This window comes from Solea solea, chromosome 2 (assembly GCF_958295425.1).
Source record: "Solea solea chromosome 2, fSolSol10.1, whole genome shotgun sequence".
Taxonomy (NCBI): Eukaryota; Metazoa; Chordata; class Actinopteri; order Pleuronectiformes; family Soleidae; genus Solea; species Solea solea.
In genome coordinates this window covers 29137053-29163920 of record NC_081135.1, presented here as the reverse complement: position 1 = coordinate 29163920, position 26868 = coordinate 29137053, and the positions used below count along the sequence as shown (strand labels likewise).

At 32.7% G+C, this 26868-nt stretch overlaps 1 protein-coding gene across 1 annotated transcript; it reads left to right on the top strand.

Moving 5' to 3' along the window:
• Positions 1 to 118: 118 nt before the first annotated feature.
• Positions 119 to 26604, top strand: serp2 (stress-associated endoplasmic reticulum protein family member 2). Its single transcript, XM_058622773.1, has 3 exons — positions 119 to 283; positions 25641 to 25713; positions 26170 to 26604. Exons 1-3 carry the CDS (start codon positions 200 to 202, stop codon positions 26208 to 26210), a joined length of 198 nt encoding a protein of 65 aa, XP_058478756.1. The 5' UTR covers positions 119 to 199; the 3' UTR covers positions 26211 to 26604.
• Positions 26605 to 26868: the final 264 nt, after the last annotated feature.

The window sequence follows — 26868 nt, the reverse complement described above, 5'->3', positions numbered from 1 at the left end:
AAAGCTGCATTTTATACTAAATGCGACTGCACTCATATGTCCCTTACTTTTATTTTGAAATCCGCTCCGTCACGTTCCTGGTGTGGTTGTGTGAACTTGACACAGATGTGCTGTCGTCAGCCTGCAGCAGCATCAGGGTAAAGAACGGGCTAAATACACACACTTTCTTGAATCGCGGGAGTTGTGATCGCTGTGGAAGATGGTGGCTAAGCAGAGGATCCGCATGGCCAACGAGAAACACAGCAAGAACATCACGCAGAGAGGAAACGTAGCCAAGACGCTGGTGAGCCGCTCACTGACAGCGAGACACCGGCGTGACATGAGCCCAGATAGGTGACGTTCCGTCCGGTGTGAACACAGCAGCATGCCCGGTGCTGATGGTGCTGATGATGATGCCAGCTGGCGGTTAAATCACGCACAATGTGTGGCGCACGACCAGGACTGTGACCGTGGGCTCTTCTGTGGCTCTGCACCGAAATTTTACTCTTCAGTTGATACCGCCCTCCGCAGTGTAACGTGACGTTACTTTGCATAGTAACTGTGTCCATCAGTGTTTTTTTATGATATGCGCATACAAATGGGAATGCATAAAATGCAAAAGACATGTGGGAATATCACATAAAAGTTTGAGGAAGGTGAAAAAGTTGCAAATTGATTACAAGCTGAATACAAATTAGAAGATGACCAATATGGGCTTTTCTATGGCCAATGTTTTTTTCCCTCCCTCCATTTGATGAAATGTGACAGTTTAAAAGTAACAAATGATACACAAAATTACAAAATTTCAAGTTGTGCTTTCCTATTTCTGACATTGATCTACTGCTTACCTCTGAAATAACAGCAGTGGATTTAAACACACACAAACCAAATTGGTCATTCCCTTTTACCAAATTTAATAGTTGTTTTTTTTTTTCAACTTCTACCAAAGTAACACAATGAAAACAAACTTCTAAGTATTTTTAAGTGACATCAGTGTATTATTATTACTTTTGAACTGGTTGGGTCTGATTCTGACTTAAGTTAACTTGAGTTATACACTTCTCACAGTTTTCCTACATGCTCACCAGAGTGGAAATGGAAGAGTTGCGTAGTGTTGCTTTAAGGGAGTGTCTCATACGGTGGCCTGGAAGTGTAAACCATTATTTACAAAACGTGAAACACTTTTTACAAAGCTTGAGACAAATTCTTATTTTTCGAAAAATAAATGCACAACATGTGAAACACTTTTGACAAGTTATCAAAATGTACATTTTTGAATACTTTTTGAACAAATCCTGAAACAAATGAACAAAAGCCACAGTCTTACGGAAAGGCAATGTACGAAGACACGTTTTCTAACGAATGATAGTGGTTATACTCATTAAAAAAGTGATTCAAGTTTTGTTCCTTTGATTTGGGGATTTGTTAAAGGGTTTCACATTTTGTCTTCTGTTTGACGACAACACACTTACATTAAAAATCCCATTCTAATTACAGGAGAAGATTAAAATGGATCATAATGTTGGTGCGAACAAAAGCACCATTTCACACACACATGGTTTGTCAGTGCCACTAAATGGAGGTAAAACGGAGCAGAATATCAAGGCGGCGCTGTAACAACAGCTGCTGTTGTTGTTGTGTGAGGGAGGTTCTTTCATCAGCATCACCCCTCTGACTGTGGTCATGATGACATCATCCTGTGGGATTGACGGGTGCTCCCTAAATGAGTCTAGACTGACTAACTCGTGCTGCTTCTGCTTATATTTTCCACACGTGATGACTGAGCGCAATGTGACAAACTTACATCTGCACCTTTTAATTATACACTATTTTCTTTTTTGTCACATAGTTGTCAGTGTGGACATTTTAATGAGCATAATCACTATCATGTCAATTATAAGATTAAGTAAAAAGTGGAAAAAAATTAGCTACAAGCAGCTGAGCAGTGGTGGAAATGGGAAACAACTTTGTAATAAATATACAAATAAGAATTCTTAGCAGGTATATACATGATATATGCATTATTCCATGAATGAATAGCCTCAAAGGATCCAGGATTTATTTCACTAATTTTGGGGTCTGCAACCTCTAGAATCGAAAGAGCAATCTTTGACCGCTCTCTACCCCAAATATAATTCATCTGGAGCCACAAAACCTATTTATAAAATAAAGATGTTCTAAGTTTTATATATAAATATATACATGTATAAAGGGAGACATATAGAAGAACTGTAGTTTGGTGTATTTATGACTAAAAAAAGAACTAGACAATTCTACAGCGAAATTTCGAGTGTGTCTGATTCTTGCTGCCGATTTTGGGTGGATTAAACCTTTAAAACATGAGGCTTTTAGACTGGGGGTGTCCAAACTGTTTTTAATGAGGGCCAGATTTGATAATGTAAAGATGTTTGGGGGCCAATGGTCACTTCACACCTTTTTTTAACAGTAACTTTTACATATAAATGCACTGTATAATTCAAATTAGTCATCTAACGATGACATTTTAGTGACTTTTTTTCACTAAAATGTTTTTCACTAAGTCACATTTAGACAATGTCGTCCAAATGTGACAGAAAAGTCATAGTTTAGTATGTCATCCAAAATGTCACAAAAATGTCATAGTTTAGTATGGCGTCCAAAAAGTCATAGTTTAGTATGTCGTCCAAAATTTGAAATTAAATGTCATAGTTTAGTATGTCGTCTAAAATGTCATAGTTAAGTCTGTCGTCCAAAAAGTCATAGTTTAGTATGTCGTCCAAAATTTGAAAAAAAATGTCATAGTTTAGTATGTCATCCAAAATTAGACAAAAATGTCATAGTTTAGTATGTGGTCCAAAATGAGACAAAAATGTCATAGTTTAGTATGTCGTCTAAAATATCATAGTTAAGTCTGTCGTCCAAAAAGTCATCAAAAAGTCAGTTTAGCATGTCGTTTGACTGATTTTGGACGACATACAAAAGTATGACTTTTTTGACTGATTTTGGACGACATGCAATAGTATGACTTTTTTCACTGATGTTGGACGACATACTAAACTATGACTTTTTTCACTGATTTTGGACGACATACTATGCTATGACTTTTTTGAGTGATTTTGGACCACATACTAAACTATGACTTTTTTCACTCATTTTGGATGACATACTGTACTATGACATATTGGTGACTTTTTTGGACGACATACTAAACTATGACTTTTTAGTCACATGTTGGACAACATACTTAACTATGACTTTTTTGTCACATTTTGGACGACATACTAAACTATGATATTTTGGTGACTTTTTTGGACGACATACTATACTATGACTTTTTTGACTGATTTTTGACCACATACTATACCATGACTTTTTTGACTGATTTTGGATGACATACTAAACTATGACATTTTGGTGACTTTTTTGGATGACATACAATACTACGACTTTTTTGAGCGATTTTGGACGACATACTATACTATGACTTTGTTGACTGATTTTGGACGACATACTATAACTATGACTTTTTTGAGCGATTTTGGACAACATACTATACTATGACTTTTTTGAGTGATTTTGGACAACATACTATACATGACTTTTTTGACTGATTTTGGACGACATACTATACTATGACTTTTTTGACTGATTTTGGACCACATACTATACTATGACTTTTTTCACTAATTTTGGACGACATACTATACTATGACATTTTGGTGACTTTTTTGGACGACATACTATACTATGACTTTTTTGAGCGATTTTGGACAACATACTATACTATGACTTTTTTGAATGATTTTGGACGACATACTATAGTATGACTTTTTTGAACGATTATGGACGACATCCTATACTATGACTTTTTTGACTGATTTTTGGCCACATACTATACCATGACTTTTTTGACTGATTTTGGTCGAAATACTATAAACTATGACATTTTGTTGACTTTTTTGGACGACATACAATACTATGACTTTTTTGACTGATTTTTGACCACATACTATAACATGACTTTTTTGACTGATTTTGGACGACATACTATACTATGACTTTTTTGACTCATTTTGGACCACATACTATTCTACGACTTTTTTGAGTGATTTTGGACCACATACTATATACTATGACTTTTTTGAGTGATTTTAGACGACATAGTTTACTATGACATTTTGGTGACTTTTTTGGGCAACATACTACACTATGACTTTTTTGACTGTTTTTGGACGACATACTAGACTATGACATTTTGGTGACTTTTTTGGACCACATACTATACTATGACTTCTTTGAGTGATTTTGGACGACATACTTTAATATGACTTTTTTGAGTGATTTTGGACGACATACTATACAATGACTTTTTGAGTGATTTTGGACCACATACTATACTATGACTTTTTTGAGTGATTTTGGACCACACACTGTACTATGACTTTTTTGAGTGATTTTGGACGACATACTACACTATGACTTTTTTGACCTATTTTGGACAACAAACTACACTTTGACATTTTTGAGTGATTTTGGACCACATACTATACTATGACTTTTTTGAGTGATTTTGGACCACATACTATACTATGGCTTTTTTGACTGATTTTGGACCACATACTATACTATGACTTTTTTGAGTGATTCTGGACCACATACTATACTATGACATTTTGGTGACTTTTTTGGACGACATACTATACTATGACTTTTTTGAGTGATTTTAGACGACATACTATTCAATGACTTTTTTGTCATATTTTGGACGACATACTATACTATGACTTTTTTGAACGATTATGGACGACATACTATACTATGACTTTTTTGAGTGATTTTGGATGACATCCTATACTATGACTTTTTTGACTGATTTTGGACAACATACTATATTATGACTTTTTTGAACGATTTTGGACAACATACTATATATACTATGACTTTTTTGACTTTTTTGGACGACATACAATACTATGACTTTTTTGACTGATTTTTGACCACATACTATAACATGACTTTTTTGACTGATTTTGGACGACATACTATACTATGACTTTTTTGACTCATTTTGGACCACATACTATTCTACGACTTTTTTGAGTGATTTTGGACCACATACTATATACTATGACTTTTTTGACTGATTTTGGACGACATACTATACTATGACATTTTGGTGACTTTTTTGGGCGACATACTATACTATGACTTTTTTGACTGATTTTGGACGACATACTATACTATGACATTTTGGTGACTTTTTTGGGCGACATACTATACTATGACTTTTTTGACTGATTTTTGACCACATACTATACCATGACTTTTTTGATTGATTTTGGACGACATACTAAACTATGACATTTTGGTGACTTTTTTGGACGACATACAATACTATGACTTTTTTGACTGATTTTTGACCACATAGTATACCATGACTTTTTTGACTGATTTTGGACGACATACTAAACTATGACATTTTGGTGACTTTTTTGGACCACATACATTACTATGACTTTTTTGACTGATTTTGGACGACATACTATACAATGACTTTTTTGTCATATTTTGGACGACATACTATACTATGACTTTTTTGAGTGATTTTGGACAACATACTATACTATGACTTTTTTGACTGATTTTGGACGACATACTAAACTATGACATTTTGGTGACTTTTTTGGACCACATACTATACTATGACTTTTTTGACTGATTTTGGACGACATACTATACTATGACTTTTTTGACTGATTTTTGACCACATACTATACTATGACTTTTTTGACTGATTTTTGACCACATACTATACTATGACTTTTTTGTCATATTTTGGACGACATACTAAACTATGACTTTTTTGAGTGATTTTGGACGACATACTATACTATGACATTTTGGTGACTTTTTTGGGCGTCATACTATACTATGACTTTTTTGACTGATTTTTGACCACATACTATACTATGACTTTTTTGACTGATTTTTGACCACATACTATACTATGACTTTTTTGACTGATTTTTGACCACATACTATACTATGACATTTTGGTGACTTTTTTGGGCGACATACTATACTATGACTTTTTTGACTGTTTTTGGACGACATACTATACTATGACTTTTTTGACTGATTTTTGACCACATACTATACTATGACTTTTTTGACTGTTTTTGGACGACATACTATACTATGACATTTTGGTGACTTTTTTGGGCGACATACTATACTATGACTTTTTTGACTGTTTTTGGACGACATACTATACTATGACTTTTTTGACTGATTTTTGACCACATACTATACTATGACTTTTTTGACTGTTTTTGGACGACATACTATACTATGACATTTTGGTGACTTTTTTGGGCGACATACTATACTATGACTTTTTTGAGTGATTTTGGACCACATACTATACCATGACTTTTTTGACTGATTTTGGACGACATACTATACAATGACTTTATGGTCATATTTTGGACGACATACTATACTATGACTTTTTTGAGTGATTTTGGACAACAAACTATACTATGACTTTTTTGACTGATTTTGGACGACATACTAAACTATGACATTTTTGAGTGATTTTAGACGACATAGTATACTATGACTTTTTTGACTCATTTTGGACCACATACAACACTATGACTTTTTAGTCACATTTTGGACGACATACTAAACTATGACTTTTTTGTCACATTTTAGACGACATACTAAACTATGACATTTTGGTGACTTTTTTGGACCACATACTATACTATGACTTTTTTGACTGATTTTGGACGACATACTATACTATGACTTTTTTGAGTGATTTTGGACCACATACTATATTATGACTTTTTGGACTCATTTGGGCCCACATTCTATACTATGACTTTTTTGAGTGATTTTGGACCACATACTATACTATGACTTTTTAGAGTGATTTGGATGACTTCTTTACTCCGACTTTTTTGAGTGATTTTGGACCACATTCTATACTATGACTTTTTTGAGTGATTTTGGACCACATACTATACTACGACTTTTTTGACTGATTTTGGACGACATACTATACTATGACTTTTTTGACCTATTTTGGACAACATACTACACTATGACTTTTTTAGTGATTTTGGACCACATACTATACTATGACTTTTTTGAGTGATTTTGGACCACATACTATACTATGACTTTTTTGACAGATTTTGGATCACATACTGTACTATGACTTTTTTGACAGATTTTGGATCACATACTGTACTATGACTTTTTTGACAGATTTTGGATCACATACTGTACTATGACTTTTTTTGAGTGATTTTGGACCACATACTATACTGTGACTTTTTAGAGTTATTTTGGATGACTTCTATAGTATGACTTTTTTGAGTGATTTTGGACCACATACTATACTAAGACATTTTTGACTCATTTTGGACCACATACTATACTATGACTTTTTTGAGTGATTTTGGACCACATACTATACTATGACGTTTTTGAGTGATTTTGGACCACATACTATACTATGACTTTTTTGAGTGATTTTGGACCACATACTATATTATGACTTTTTTGAGTGATTTTGGACCACATACTATACTATGACTTTTTTGAGTGATTTTAGACGACATAGTATACTATGACGTTTTTGACTCATTTTGGACGACATACTATACAATGACTTTTTAGTCACATTTTGGACGACATACTAAACTATGACTTTTTTGTCACATTTTAGACGACATACTAAACTATGACTTTTTTGACTTTTTTGGACGACATACAATACTATGACTTTTTTGACTGATTTTTGACCACATACTATACTATGACTTTTTTGACTGATTTTTGACCACATACTATACTATGACTTTTTTGTCATATTTTGGACGACATACTAAACTATGACTTTTTTGAGTGATTTTGGACGACATACTATACTATGACATTTTGGTGACTTTTTTGGGCGACATACTATACTATGACTTTTTTGACTGTTTTTGGACGACATACTATACTATGACTTTTTTTGACTGATTTTTGACCACATACTATACTATGACTTTTTTGACTGATTTTTGACCACATACTATACTATGACATTTTGGTGACTTTTTTGGGCGACATACTATACTATGACTTTTTTGACTGATTTTTGACCACATACAATACCATGACTTTTTTGACTGATTTTGGACGACATACTAAACTATGACATTTTGGTGACTTTTATGGACGACATACAATACTATGACTTTTTTGACTGATTTTTGACCACATACTATACCATGACTTTTTTGACTGAATTTGGACGACATACTAAACTATGACATTTTGGTGACTTTTTTGGACCACATACATTACTATGACTTTTTTGACTGATTTTGGACCACATACTATACAATGACTTTTTTGTCATATTTTGGACGACATACTATACTATGACTTTTTTGAGTGATTTTGGACAACATACTATACTATGACATTTTTGACTGATTTTGGACGACATACTAAACTATGACATTTTGGTGACTTTTTTGGACGACATACTATACTATGACTTTTTTGAGTGATTTTAGACGACATAGTATACTATGACTTTTTTGACTCATTTTGGACCACATACTTTACTATGTCTTTTTAGTCACATTTTGGACCACATACTATACCATGACTTTTTTGACTGATTTTGGACGACATACTATACAATGACTTTATGGTCATATTTTGGACGACATACTATACTATGACTTTTTTGAGTGATTTTGGACAACAAACTATACTATGACTTTTTTGACTGATTTTGGACGACATACTAAACTATGACATTTTTGAGTGATTTTAGACGACATAGTATACTATGACTTTTTTGACTCATTTTGGACCACATACAACACTATGACTTTTTAGTCACATTTTGGACGACATACTAAACTATGACTTTTTTGTCACATTTTAGACGACATACTAAACTATGACATTTTGGTGACTTTTTTGGACCACATACTATACTATGACTTTTTTGACTGATTTTGGACGACATACTATACTATGACTTTTTTGAGTGATTTTGGACCACATACTATATTATGACTTTTTGGACTCATTTGGGCCCACATTCTATACTATGACTTTTTTGAGTGATTTTGGACCACATACTATACTATGACTTTTTAGAGTGATTTGGATGACTTCTTTACTCCGACTTTTTTGAGTGATTTTGGACCACATTCTATACTATGACTTTTTTGAGTGATTTTGGACCACATACTATACTACGACTTTTTTGACTGATTTTGGACGACATACTATACTATGACTTTTTTGACCTATTTTGGACAACATACTACACTATGACTTTTTTAGTGATTTTGGACCACATACTATACTATGACTTTTTTGAGTGATTTTGGACCACATACTATACTATGACTTTTTTGACAGATTTTGGATCACATACTGTACTATGACTTTTTTGACAGATTTTGGATCACATACTGTACTATGACTTTTTTGACAGATTTTGGATCACATACTGTACTATGACTTTTTTTGAGTGATTTTGGACCACATACTATACTGTGACTTTTTAGAGTTATTTTGGATGACTTCTATAGTATGACTTTTTTGAGTGATTTTGGACCACATACTATACTAAGACATTTTTGACTCATTTTGGACCACATACTATACTATGACTTTTTTGAGTGATTTTGGACCACATACTATACTATGACGTTTTTGAGTGATTTTGGACCACATACTATACTATGACTTTTTTGAGTGATTTTGGACCACATACTATATTATGACTTTTTTGAGTGATTTTGGACCACATACTATACTATGACTTTTTTGAGTGATTTTAGACGACATAGTATACTATGACGTTTTTGACTCATTTTGGACGACATACTATACAATGACTTTTTAGTCACATTTTGGACGACATACTAAACTATGACTTTTTTGTCACATTTTAGACGACATACTAAACTATGACTTTTTTGACTTTTTTGGACGACATACAATACTATGACTTTTTTGACTGATTTTTGACCACATACTATACTATGACTTTTTTGACTGATTTTTGACCACATACTATACTATGACTTTTTTGTCATATTTTGGACGACATACTAAACTATGACTTTTTTGAGTGATTTTGGACGACATACTATACTATGACATTTTGGTGACTTTTTTGGGCGACATACTATACTATGACTTTTTTGACTGTTTTTGGACGACATACTATACTATGACTTTTTTTGACTGATTTTTGACCACATACTATACTATGACTTTTTTGACTGATTTTTGACCACATACTATACTATGACATTTTGGTGACTTTTTTGGGCGACATACTATACTATGACTTTTTTGACTGATTTTTGACCACATACTATACCATGACTTTTTTGACTGATTTTGGACGACATACTAAACTATGACATTTTGGTGACTTTTATGGACGACATACAATACTATGACTTTTTTGACTGATTTTTGACCACATACTATACCATGACTTTTTTGACTGAATTTGGACGACATACTAAACTATGACATTTTGGTGACTTTTTTGGACCACATACATTACTATGACTTTTTTGACTGATTTTGGACCACATACTATACAATGACTTTTTTGTCATATTTTGGACGACATACTATACTATGACTTTTTTGAGTGATTTTGGACAACATACTATACTATGACATTTTTGACTGATTTTGGACGACATACTAAACTATGACATTTTGGTGACTTTTTTGGACGACATACTATACTATGACTTTTTTGAGTGATTTTAGACGACATAGTATACTATGACTTTTTTGACTCATTTTGGACCACATACTTTACTATGTCTTTTTAGTCACATTTTGGACGACAAACTAAACTATGACTTTTTTGTCACATTTTGGACGACATACTAAACTATGACATTTTGGTGACTTTTTTGGACCACATACTATACTTTGACTTTTTTGACTGATTTTGGACGACATACTATACTATGGCTTTTTTGACTGATTTTTGACCACATACTATACTATGACATTTTGGTGACTTTTTTGGACGACATACAATACTATGACTTTTTTGACTGATTTTTGACCACGTACTATACTATGACTTTTTTGAGTGATTCTGGACCACATACTATACTATGACTTTTTTGAGTGATTTTAGACGACATAGTATACTATGACTTATTTGACTCATTTTGGACCACATACTATACTATGACTTTTTTGACTGATTTTGGACGACATACTATACTATGACTTTTTTGACTGATTTTAGACGACATACTATACTATGACTTTTTTGACTGATTTTTGACCACATACTATACTATGACTTTTTTGACTGATTTTTGACCACATACTATACTATGACATTTTGGTGACTTTTTTGGGCGACATACTATACTATGACTTTTTTGACTGTTTTTGGACGACATACTTTACTATGACTTTTTTGACTGATTTTGGACTACAAACTATACTATGACTTTTTTGTCAAATTTTGGACGACATAATATACTATGACTTTTTCGACGGATTTTGGACGATATACTATACTATGACTTTTTCGACTGATTTTGGACGACATACTATACCATGACTTTTTTGACTGATTTTGGACGACATACTAACGTATGACTTTTTTGTCAAATTTTGGACGACATACTAAGATATGACTTTTTTGTCTCATTTTGGACGACATACTAAAGTATGACTTTTTTGTCAAACTTTGGACGACATACTAAAGTATGACTTTTTTTTCTCATTTTGGACGACGTACAATACTATGACTTTTTTATCAAATTTTGGACGACATACTAAAGTATGACTATTTTGTCAAATTTTGGACAACATACTAAAGTATGACTTTTTTGTCAAACTTTGGACGACATTCTAAAGTATGACTTTTTTGTCTCATTTTGGACGACATACTAAAGTATGACTTTTTTGTCAAACTTTGGACGACATTCTAAAGTATGACTTTTTTGTCTCATTTTGGACAACATTATACTATGACTTTTTGTCAAATTTTGGACGACATACTAAAGTATGACTTTTTTGTCAAACTTTGGACGACATACTATACTATGACTTTTTTGTCTCATTTTGGACGACATACTAAAGTATGACTTTTTTGTCTAATTTTGGACAACATACTAAAGTATGACTTTTATGTCTCATTTTGAACGACATACTATACTATGACTTTTTTGACTGATTTTGGACGACATAGTAAAGTATGACTTTTTTGTCAAATTTTGGACGACATACTAAAGTATGACTTTTTTGTCTCATTTTGGACGACATACTAAAGTATGACTTTTTTGTCAAACTTTGGACGACATACTAAAGTATGACTTTTTTTTCTCATTTTGGACGACGTACAATACTATGACTTTTTTATCAAATTTTGGACAACATACTAAAGTATGACTATTTTGTCAAATTTTGGACAACATACTAAAGTATGACTTTTTTGTCAAACTTTGGACGACATACTATGCTATGACTTTTTTGTCTAATTTTGGACGACATACTAAAGTATGACTTTTATGTCTCATTTTGGACGACATACTATACTATGACTTTTTTGACTGATTTTGGACGACATACTAAAGTATGACTTTTTTGTCAAACTTTGGACGACATACTATACTATGACTTTTTTGACTGATTTTTGACCACATACTATACTATGACTTTTTTGACTGATTTTTGACCACATACTATACTATGACATTTTGGTGACTTTTTTGGGCGACATACTATACTATGACTTTTTTGACTGTTTTTGGACGATATACTATACTATGACTTTTTTGACTGATTTTGGACTACAAACTATACTATGACTTTTTTGTCAAATTTTGGACGACATACTATACTATGACTTTTTCGACGGATTTTGGACGATATACTATACTATGACTTTTTCGACTGATTTTGGACGACATACTATACCATGACTATTTTGACTGATTTTGGACGACATACTAACGTATGACTTTTTTGTCAAATTTTGGACGACATACTAAGATATGACTTTTTTGTCTCATTTTGGACGACATACTAAAGTATGACTTTTTTGTCAAACTTTGGACGACATACTAAAGTATGACTTTTTTTTCTCATTTTGGACGACGTACAATACTATGACTTTTTTATCAAATTTTGGACGACATACTAAAGTATGACTATTTTGTCAAATTTTGGACAACATACTAAAGTATGACTTTTTGTCAAACTTTGGACGACATTCTAAAGTATGACTTTTTTGTCAAATTTTGGACGACATACTAAAGTATGACTTTTTTGTCAAACTTTGGACGACATTCTAAAGTATGACTTTTTTGTCTCATTTTGGACAACATTATACTATGACTTTTTGTCAAATTTTGGACGACATACTAAAGTATGACTTTTTTGTCAAACTTTGGACGACATACTATACTATGACTTTTTTGTCTCATTTTGGACGACATACTAAAGTATGACTTTTTTGTCTAATTTTGGATGACATTCTAAAGTATGACTTTTATGTCTCATTTTGAACGACATACTATACTATGACTTTTTTGACTGATTTTGGACGACATAGTAAAGTATGACTTTTTTGTCAAATTTTGGACGACATACTAAAGTATGACTTTTTTGTCTCATTTTGGACGACATACTAAAGTATGACTTTTTTGTCAAACTTTGGACGACATACTAAAGTATGACTTTTTTTTCTCATTTTGGACGACGTACAATACTATGACTTTTTTATCAAATTTTGGACAACATACTAAAGTATGACTATTTTGTCAAATTTTGGACAACATACTAAAGTATGACTTTTTTGTCAAACTTTGGACGACATACTATACTATGACTTTTATGTCTCATTTTGAACGACATACTATACTATGACTTTTTTGACTGATTTTGGACGACATAGTAAAGTATGACTTTTTTGTCTCATTTTGGACGACATACTAAAGTATGACTTTTTTGTCAAACTTTGGACGACATACTAAAGTATGACTTTTTTTTCTCATTTTGGACGACGTACAATACTATGACTTTTTTATCAAATTTTGGACAACATACTAAAGTATGACTATTTTGTCAAATTTTGGACAACATACTAAAGTATGACTTTTTTGTCAAACTTTGGACGACATACTATACTATGACTTTTTTGTCTAATTTTGGACGACATACTAAAGTATGACTTTTATGTCTCATTTTGGACGACATACTATACTATGACTTTTTTGACTGATTTTGGACGACATACTAAAGTATGACTTTTTTGTCAAATTTTGGACGACATACTAAAGTATGACTTTTTTGTCTCATTTTGGATGACATACTAAAGTATGACTTTTTTGTCTCATTTTGGACGACATACTAAAGTATGACTTTTTTGTCAAACTTTGGACGACATACTAAAGTATGACTTTTTTTCTCATTTTGGACGACGTACAATACTATGACTTTTTTATCAAATTTTGGACGACATACTAAAGTATGACTATTTTGTCAAATTTTGGACAACATACTAAAGTATGACTTTTTTGTCAAACTTTGGACGACATTCTAAAGTATGACTTTTTTGTCTCATTTTGGACGACATACTAAAGTATGACTTTTTTGTCAAACTTTGGACGACATTCTAAAGTATGACTTTTTTGTCTAATTTTGGACGACATACTAAAGTATGACTTTTTTGTCTCATTTTGGACAGCATACTAAAGTATGACTTTTTTGTCAAACTTTGGACGACATACTATACTACGACTTTTTTGAGTGATTTTGGACGACATACTAAAGTATGACTTTTTTGTCAAATTTTGGACGACATACTATAAGATGACTTTTTTGACAGATTTTGCACGACATACTATACTATGACTTTTTTGACTGATTTTGGACGACATACTATACTATGACTTTTTTGTCTAATTTTGGACGACATACTAAAGTATGACTTTTTTGTCTCATTTTGGACGACATACTATACTATGACTTTTTTGACTGATTTTGGACGACATACTAAAGTATGACTTTTTTGTCAAATTTTGGACGACATACTAAAGTATGACTTTTTTGTCTCATTTTGGACGACATACTAAAGTATGACTTTTTTGTCAAACTTTGGACGACATACTAAAGTAGGACTTTTTTTTGTCAAACTTTGGACGACGTACAATACTATGACTTTTTTATCAAATTTTGGACAACATACTAAAGTATGACTATTTCGTCAAATTTTGGACAACATACTAAAGTATGACTTTTTTGTCAAACTTAGGACGACATACTATACTATGACTTTTTTGTCTAATTTTGGACGACATACTAAAGTATGACTTTTATGTCTCATTTTGGACGACATACTATACTATGACTTTTTTGACTGATTTTGGACGACATACTAAACTATGACTTTTTTGTCACATTTTAGACGACATACTATACAATGACTTTTTTGTCATATTTTGGACGACATACTATACAATGACTTTTTTGTCATCTTTTGGACGACATACTATACTATGACTTTTTTGTCATATTTTGGACGACATACTATATATTATGACTTTTTTGAACGATTTTGGACAACATACTATACTATGACATTTTGGGGACTTTTTTGGGCGACATACTATACTATGACTTTTTTGACTCATTTTGGACCACATTCTATACTATGACTTTTTTTGAGTGATTTTGGACCACATACTATACTATGACTTTTTGGACTCATTTGGGACCACATTCTATACTATGACTGTTTTGAGTGATTTTGGACCACATACTATACTATGACTTTTTAGAGTAATTTTGGATGACTTCTTTACTCCGACTTTTTTGAGTGATTTTGGACCACATTCTATACTATGACTTTTTTGAGTGATTTTGGACCACATACTATACTACGACTTTTTTGACTGATTTTGGACGACAAACTATACTATGACTTTTTTGACTGATTTTGGACGACAAACTATACTATGACTTTTTTGACCTATTTTGGACAACATACTACACTATGACTTTTTTTAGTGATTTTGGACCACATACTATACTATGACTTTTTTGAGTGATTTTCGACCACATACTATACTATGACTTTTTTGACAGATTTTGGATCACATACTGTACTCTGACTTTTTTGAGTGATTTTGGACCACATACTATACTATGACTTTTTTTGAGTGATTTTGGACCACATACTATACTGTGACTTTTTAGAGTTATTTTGGATGACTTCTATAGTATGACTTTTTTGAGTGATTTTGGATGACTTCTATACTACGACTTTTTTGAGTGATTTTGGACCACATACTATACTATGACTTTTTTGAGTGATTCTGGACCACATACTATACTATGACTTTTTTGAGTGATTTTAGACGACATAGTATACTATGACTTTTTTGACTCATTTTGGACCACATACTATACTATGACTTTTTAGTCACATTTTGGACGACATACTAAACTATGACTTTTTTGTCACATTTTGGACCACATACTAAACTATGACATTTTGGTGACTTTTTTGGGCAACATACTATACTATGACTTTTTGGACAGATTTTTGACCACATACTATACCATGACTTTTTTGACTGATTTTGGACGACATACTTAACTATGACATTTTAGTGACTTTTTTGGACCACATACATTACTATGACTTTTTTGACTGATTTTGGACGACATACTATACAATGACTTTTTTGTCATATTTTGGACGACATACTATACTATGACTTTTTTGTCATATTTTGGACGACATACTATATTATGACTTTTTTGAACGATTTTGGACAACATACTATACTATGACATTTTGTGGACTTTTTTGGGCGACATACTATACTCTGACTTTTTTGACTAATTTTGGACCACATTCTATACTATGATTTTTTTGAGTGATTTTGGACCACATACTATACTATGACTTTTTGGACTCATTTGGGACCACATTCTATACTATGACTTTTTTGAGTGATTTTGGACCACATACTATACTACGACTTTTTTGAGTGATTTTGGATGACTTCTATACTACGACTTTTTTGAGTGATTTTGGACCACATACTATACTAAGACATTTTTGACTCATTTTGGACCACATACTATACTATGACTTTTTTGACAGATTTTTGACCACATACTATACCATGACTTTTTTGACTGATTTTGGACGACATACTAAACTATGACATTTTGGTGACTTTTTTGGACGACATACAATACTATGACTTTTTTGACTGATTTTGGACGACATACTATACCATGACTTTTTTGAGTGATTTTGGATGACTTCTATACTCCGACTTTTTTGACTGATTTTGGACCACATTCTATACTATGACTTTTTTGAGTGATTTTGGACGACATACTATACTCTGACTTTTTTGAGTGATTTTGGACGACATACTATACCATGACTTTTTTGAGTGATTTTGGACGACATACTATACTATGACTTTTTTGACCTATTTTGGACAACATACTACACTATGACTTTTTTAGTGATTTTGGACCACATACTATACTATGACTTTTTTGACAGATTTTGGACCACATATTATACTCTGACTTTTTTTAGTGATTTTGGACCACATACTATACTATGACTTTTTTGAGTGATTCTGGACCACATACTATACTATGACTTTTTTGAGTGATTTTAGACGACATAGTATACTATGACTTTTTTGACTCATTTTGGACCACATACTATACTATGACTTTTTAGTCTCATTTTGGACAACATTATACTATGACTTTTTGTCAAATTTTGGACGACATACTAAAGTATGACTTTTTTGTCAAACTTTGGACGACATACTATACTATGACTTTTTTGTCTCATTTTGGACGACATACTAAAGTATGACTTTTTTGTCTAATTTTGGACGACATACTAAAGTATGACTTTTATGTCTCATTTTGAACGACATACTATACTATGACTTTTTTGACTGATTTTGGACGACATAGTAAAGTATGACTTTTTTGTCAAATTTTGGACGACATACTAAAGTATGACTTTTTTGTCTCATTTTGGACGACATACTAAAGTATGACTTTTTTGTCAAACTTTGGACGACATACTAAAGTATGACTTTTTTTTCTCATTTTGGACGACGTACAATACTATGACTTTTTTATCAAATTTTGGACAACATACTAAAGTATGACTATTTTGTCAAATTTTGGACAACATACTAAAGTATGACTTTTTTGTCAAACTTTGGACGACATACTATGCTATGACTTTTTTGTCTAATTTTGGACGACATACTAAAGTATGACTTTTATGTCTCATTTTGGACGACATACTATACTATGACTTTTTTGACTGATTTTGGACGACATACTAAAGTATGACTTTTTTGTCAAACTTTGGACGACATACTATACTATGACTTTTTTGACTGATTTTTGACCACATACTATACTATGACTTTTTTGACTGATTTTTGACCACATACTATACTATGACATTTTGGTGACTTTTTTGGGCGACATACTATACTATGACTTTTTTGACTGTTTTTGGACGATATACTATACTATGACTTTTTTGACTGATTTTGGACTACAAACTATACTATGACTTTTTTGTCAAATTTTGGACGACATACTATACTATGACTTTTTCGACGGATTTTGGACGATATACTATACTATGACTTTTTCGACTGATTTTGGACGACATACTATACCATGACTATTTTGACTGATTTTGGACGACATACTAACGTATGACTTTTTTGTCAAATTTTGGACGACATACTAAGATATGACTTTTTTGTCTCATTTTGGACGACATACTAAAGTATGACTTTTTTGTCAAACTTTGGACGACATACTAAAGTATGACTTTTTTTTCTCATTTTGGACGACGTACAATACTATGACTTTTTTATCAAATTTTGGACGACATACTAAAGTATGACTATTTTGTCAAATTTTGGACAACATACTAAAGTATGACTTTTTGTCAAACTTTGGACGACATTCTAAAGTATGACTTTTTTGTCTCATTTTGGACGACATACTAAAGTATGACTTTTTTGTCAAACTTTGGACGACATTCTAAAGTATGACTTTTTTGTCTCATTTTGGACAACATTATACTATGACTTTTTGTCAAATTTTGGACGACATACTAAAGTATGACTTTTTTGTCAAACTTTGGACGACATACTATACTATGACTTTTTTGTCTCATTTTGGACGACATACTAAAGTATGACTTTTTTGTCTAATTTTGGATGACATACTAAAGTATGACTTTTATGTCTCATTTTGAACGACATACTATACTATGACTTTTTTGACTGATTTTGGACGACATAGTAAAGTATGACTTTTTTGTCAAATTTTGGACGACATACTAAAGTATGACTTTTTTGTCTCATTTTGGACGACATACTAAAGTATGACTTTTTTGTCAAACTTTGGACGACATACTAAAGTATGACTTTTTTTTCTCATTTTGGACGACGTACAATACTATGACTTTTTTATCAAATTTTGGACAACATACTAAAGTATGACTATTTTGTCAAATTTTGGACAACATACTAAAGTATGACTTTTTTGTCAAACTTTGGACGACATACTATACTATGACTTTTATGTCTCATTTTGAACGACATACTATACTATGACTTTTTTGACTGATTTTGGACGACATAGTAAAGTATGACTTTTTTGTCAAATTTTGGACGACATACTAAAGTATGACTTTTTTGTCTCATTTTGGACGACATACTAAAGTATGACTTTTTTGTCAAACTTTGGACGACATACTAAAGTATGACTTTTTTTTCTCATTTTGGACGACGTACAATACTATGACTTTTTTATCAAATTTTGGACAACATACTAAAGTATGACTATTTTGTCAAATTTTGGACAACATACTAAAGTATGACTTTTTTGTCAAACTTTGGACGACATACTATACTATGACTTTTTTGTCTAATTTTGGACGACATACTAAAGTATGACTTTTATGTCTCATTTTGGACGACATACTATACTATGACTTTTTTGACTGATTTTGGACGACATACTAAAGTATGACTTTTTTGTCAAATTTTGGACGACATACTAAAGTATGACTTTTTTGTCTCATTTTGGATGACATACTAAAGTATGACTTTTTTGTCTCATTTTGGACGACATACTAAAGTATGACTTTTTTGTCAAACTTTGGACGACATACTAAAGTATGACTTTTTTTTCTCATTTTGGACGACGTACAATACTATGACTTTTTTATCAAATTTTGGACGACATACTAAAGTATGACTATTTTGTCAAATTTTGGACAACATACTAAAGTATGACTTTTTTGTCAAACTTTGGACGACATTCTAAAGTATGACTTTTTTGTCTCATTTTGGACGACATACTAAAGTATGACTTTTTTGTCAAACTTTGGACGACATTCTAAAGTATGACTTTTTTGTCTCATTTTGGACGACATACTAAAGTATGACTTTTTTGTCTCATTTTGGACAGCATACTAAAGTATGACTTTTTTGTCAAACTTTGGACGACATACTATACTACGACTTTTTTGAGTGATTTTGGACGACATACTAAAGTATGACTTTTTTGTCAAATTTTGGACGACATACTATAAGATGACTTTTTTGACAGATTTTGCACGACATACTATACTATGACTTTTTTGACTGATTTTGGACGACATACTATACTATGACTTTTTTGTCTAATTTTGGACGACATACTAAAGTATGACTTTTTTGTCTCATTTTGGACGACATACTATACTATGACTTTTTTGACTGATTTTGGACGACATACTAAAGTATGACTTTTTTGTCAAATTTTGGACGACATACTAAAGTATGACTTTTTTGTCTCATTTTGGACGACATACTAAAGTATGACTTTTTTGTCAAACTTTGGACGACATACTAAAGTAGGACTTTTTTTTGTCAAACTTTGGACGACGTACAATACTATGACTTTTTTATCAAATTTTGGACAACATACTAAAGTATGACTATTTCGTCAAATTTTGGACAACATACTAAAGTATGACTTTTTTGTCAAACTTAGGACGACATACTATACTATGACTTTTTTGTCTAATTTTGGACGACATACTAAAGTATGACTTTTATGTCTCATTTTGGACGACATACTATACTATGACTTTTTTGACTGATTTTGGACGACATACTAAACTATGACTTTTTTGTCACATTTTAGACGACATACTATACAATGACTTTTTTGTCATATTTTGGACGACATACTATACAATGACTTTTTTGTCATCTTTTGGACGACATACTATACTATGACTTTTTTGTCATATTTTGGACGACATACTATATATTATGACTTTTTTGAACGATTTTGGACAACATACTATACTATGACATTTTGGGGACTTTTTTGGGCGACATACTATACTATGACTTTTTTGACTCATTTTGGACCACATTCTATACTATGACTTTTTTTGAGTGATTTTGGACCACATACTATACTATGACTTTTTGGACTCATTTGGGACCACATTCTATACTATGACTGTTTTGAGTGATTTTGGACCACATACTATACTATGACTTTTTAGAGTAATTTTGGATGACTTCTTTACTCCGACTTTTTTGAGTGATTTTGGACCACATTCTATACTATGACTTTTTTGAGTGATTTTGGACCACATACTATACTACGACTTTTTTGACTGATTTTGGACGACAAACTATACTATGACTTTTTTGACTGATTTTGGACGACAAACTATACTATGACTTTTTTGACCTATTTTGGACAACATACTACACTATGACTTTTTTTAGTGATTTTGGACCACATACTATACTATGACTTTTTTGAGTGATTTTCGACCACATACTATACTATGACTTTTTTGACAGATTTTGGATCACATACTGTACTCTGACTTTTTTGAGTGATTTTGGACCACATACTATACTATGACTTTTTTTGAGTGATTTTGGACCACATACTATACTGTGACTTTTTAGAGTTATTTTGGATGACTTCTATAGTATGACTTTTTTGAGTGATTTTGGATGACTTCTATACTACGACTTTTTTGAGTGATTTTGGACCACATACTATACTATGACTTTTTTGAGTGATTCTGGACCACATACTATACTATGACTTTTTTGAGTGATTTTAGACGACATAGTATACTATGACTTTTTTGACTCATTTTGGACCACATACTATACTATGACTTTTTAGTCACATTTTGGACGACATACTAAACTATGACTTTTTTGTCACATTTTGGACCACATACTAAACTATGACATTTTGGTGACTTTTTTGGGCAACATACTATACTATGACTTTTTGGACAGATTTTTGACCACATACTATACCATGACTTTTTTGACTGATTTTGGACGACATACTTAACTATGACATTTTAGTGACTTTTTTGGACCACATACATTACTATGACTTTTTTGACTGATTTTGGACGACATACTATACAATGACTTTTTTGTCATATTTTGGACGACATACTATACTATGACTTTTTTGTCATATTTTGGACGACATACTATATTATGACTTTTTTGAACGATTTTGGACAACATACTATACTATGACATTTTGTGGACTTTTTTGGGCGACATACTATACTCTGACTTTTTTGACTAATTTTGGACCACATTCTATACTATGATTTTTTTGAGTGATTTTGGACCACATACTATACTATGACTTTTTGGACTCATTTGGGACCACATTCTATACTATGACTTTTTTGAGTGATTTTGGACCACATACTATACTACGACTTTTTTGAGTGATTTTGGATGACTTCTATACTACGACTTTTTTGAGTGATTTTGGACCACATACTATACTAAGACATTTTTGACTCATTTTGGACCACATACTATACTATGACTTTTTTGACAGATTTTTGACCACATACTATACCATGACTTTTTTGACTGATTTTGGACGACATACTAAACTATGACATTTTGGTGACTTTTTTGGACGACATACAATACTATGACTTTTTTGACTGATTTTGGACGACATACTATACCATGACTTTTTTGAGTGATTTTGGATGACTTCTATACTCCGACTTTTTTGACTGATTTTGGACCACATTCTATACTATGACTTTTTTGAGTGATTTTGGACGACATACTATACTCTGACTTTTTTGAGTGATTTTGGACGACATACTATACCATGACTTTTTTGAGTGATTTTGGACGACATACTATACTATGACTTTTTTGACCTATTTTGGACAACATACTACACTATGACTTTTTTAGTGATTTTGGACCACATACTATACTATGACTTTTTTGACAGATTTTGGACCACATATTATACTCTGACTTTTTTTAGTGATTTTGGACCACATACTATACTATGACTTTTTTGAGTGATTCTGGACCACATACTATACTATGACTTTTTTGAGTGATTTTAGACGACATAGTATACTATGACTTTTTTGACTCATTTTGGACCACATACTATACTATGACTTTTTAGTCACATTTTGGACGACATACTAAACTATGACTTTTTTGTCACATTTTGGACCACATACTAAACTATGACATTTTGGTGACTTTTTTGGGCAACATACTATACTATGACTTTTTGGACAGATTTTTGACCACATACTATACCATGACTTTTTTGACTGATTTTGGACGACATACTTAACTATGACATTTTGGTGACTTTTTTGGACCACATACATTACTATGACTTTTTTGACTGATTTTGGACGACATACTATACAATGACTTTTTTGTCATATTTTGGACGACATACTATACTATGACTTTTTTGTCATATTTTGGACGACATACTATATTATGACTTTTTTGAACGATTTTGGACAACATACTATACTATGACATTTTGTGGACTTTTTTGGGCGACATACTATACTCTGACTTTTTTGACTAATTTTGGACCACATTCTATACTATGATTTTTTTGAGTGATTTTGGACCACATACTATACTATGACTTTTTGGACTCATTTGGGACCACATTCTATACTATGACTTTTTTGAGTGATTTTGGACCACATACTATACTACGACTTTTTTGAGTGATTTTGGATGACTTCTATACTACGACTTTTTTGAGTGATTTTGGACCACATACTATACTAAGACATTTTTGACTCATTTTGGACCACATACTATACTATGACTTTTTTGACAGATTTTTGACCACATACTATACCATGACTTTTTTGACTGATTTTGGACGACATACTAAACTATGACATTTTGGTGACTTTTTTGGACGACATACAATACTATGACTTTTTTGACTGATTTTGGACGACATACTATACCATGACTTTTTTGAGTGATTTTGGATGACTTCTATACTCCGACTTTTTTGACTGATTTTGGACCACATTCTATACTATGACTTTTTTGAGTGATTTTGGACGACATACTATACTCTGACTTTTTTGAGTGATTTTGGACGACATACTATACCATGACTTTTTTGAGTGATTTTGGACGACATACTATACTATGACTTTTTTGACCTATTTTGGACAACATACTACACTATGACTTTTTTAGTGATTTTGGACCACATACTATACTATGACTTTTTTGACAGATTTTGGACCACATATTATACTCTGACTTTTTTTAGTGATTTTGGACCACATACTATACTATGACTTTTTTGACTGATTTTGGACCACATACTATACTATGACTTTTTAGAGTTATTTTGGATGACTTCTATAGTATGACTTTTTTGAGTGATTTTGGACCACATATCTATACTATGACGTTTTTGAGTGATTTTGGACCACATACTATACTATGACATTTTTGACTCATTTTGGACCACATTCTATACTATGACTTTTTTGAGTGATTTTGGACCACATAATATACTATGACATTTTTGAGTGATTTTGGACCACATACTATACTCTGACTTTTTGAGTGATTTTGGACCACATTCTATACTATGACTTTTTTGACTCATTTTGGACCACATTCTATACTATGACTTTTTTGACTCATTTGGGACCACATACTATACTATGACATTTTTGTTACTTTTTTGGACGACACCAAATGTCATAGTGTAGTATGTCGTATGTGGATTGTGAGCTCGTTTCATAGTCTACAAAAGGTTTCAAGTTAGAGGAAAAAGCCAAGGTTTCAAAGCCACTCACATTCTCCGTCTTTAGGTATGAGGTTTTTTTTAATGACCCATCAGAAACAGAGTGCAGGCATCACTCAGAGGCTGAGTGTGGCATTGATTGCCATGGCAACAGCAGTTAGTCACCTGTGTTTCTGATGGTATGGTGGCCAAAGGGGGTGAGATTTTAGAGCTGTAATCCCAGTGCAGTAAATCATCTCCTGATCACAGCAGGACAAATCTTAGTTGGCTGACATTTGACCACCAAAAAGTCCATAACAGGGTTTTTTTTTTTACCAGCACTGTCAGTGATTCTGCATGGTGTTAACTCCTGCCCTCAAAAGCAGAGTGTACACCACAACCACTCTGAATCAGCAGTGATGCTTATGTACTTATGTGTGTGTTTCTTATAGCGGCCACAAGAGGAGAAGTATCCTGTGGGCCCCTGGTTACTCGCCCTGTTTGTATTTGTTGTGTGTGGATCAGGTATGTAGCTTTCATAGTGGAAAGTGTGTATTTTCATTTTACTTCTTCCTTGTTCTCTTTTGTTTGTGTGATTTACTTTCATCACTTATTGTACTGGATGGATGAATGGGTACTCTGTGAGCCCAGATTGCAATTTGACTGTGTTGCATTTGTTTTTTATTTATTGAGTGTAAAACAAGCATATAATCAAATATGGCAATTAAATATATGTACTTACAGGACGGGCATTCAAAGCACATTCTTAGGGCCCTGAAGACTTGTTGTGTTTTAAAAAGCAGAAAGTGAAGTCACTTTGGATAAAACTGTATACTAAATGTAAATGCAATGTAAGTGTACTACACATATTATACTGCAGTGTTTCTCATTCTTGAAATGAATGAAGAAACATGAAGATGAACAGGTGAAAAATGCCTCAGTCAAACACTATCTAACAGGTGGATCTGTGTGTGCTTTCAGCCATTTTTCAGATTATTCAAAGCATCCGTATGGGGATGTGATTGAGAGGAAGCCTCCAGACTGAGCCTGGTTTTTCCACACCCGCACACCCCTGAACCCCTCCAGAGTTGGACACAGTGCTTCAGAGCCAGCAGACCTCGGAGAGAGAGAGAGAGAGAAGCCTCCGTGTTCATCACCTCCTGCTTCTCCAGACGTGTCCCTCCCTCGATCAGTGTTTAACAGTGTTGCAGTGGCACCGACAGCTTTTCTATGAACAGTCTAAAAAACCACGCTGGCTGGAGTACATGTGCATCTCATTGCTTACTTTGGCACCCGAGTGCGTGAAGGAGTGTGACGGTCGATGTCAGACCGTGGCAGTGACAATGTGCCATAATATCCGTCTGTCTGTGTTGTGTGAGAAGGTTCTTTTTTCAAATAAATGTTGAGCACACTTCAGGAACGCCCGGGTTTTACTTCTGCTTTTGTAGTTTCTCAGCGCACCCACTCCCACGCACGCTGTGTACTGTGTGCTTTGCTTTTTCCAAAACAGAGCAAACATGAGTGAACATGTCGGCACAGTGTGGTGGAAGTGCAGCCTGGTGTGGGTTGAAATGCCTGTGTGCAAAATAACATTTGTTAATTATCCGTGAACAGTATGTTCTCCAAACAGCGAGTTATAAGGAAAAATCGACATCCCTCATCCACACTCAATACTGACAA

Coding starts and splice junctions, on each gene's coding strand:
- serp2 (XM_058622773.1), top strand. CDS start 200: ATGGTGGCTAAGCAGAGGATCCGCATGGCCAACGAGAAACACAGCAAG. Junction 284..25,640: donor GAAACGTAGCCAAGACGCTG/GTGAGCCGCTCA, acceptor TGTTTCTTATAG/CGGCCACAAGAGGAGAAGTA. Junction 25,714..26,169: donor ATTTGTTGTGTGTGGATCAG/GTATGTAGCTTT, acceptor GTGTGCTTTCAG/CCATTTTTCAGATTATTCAA.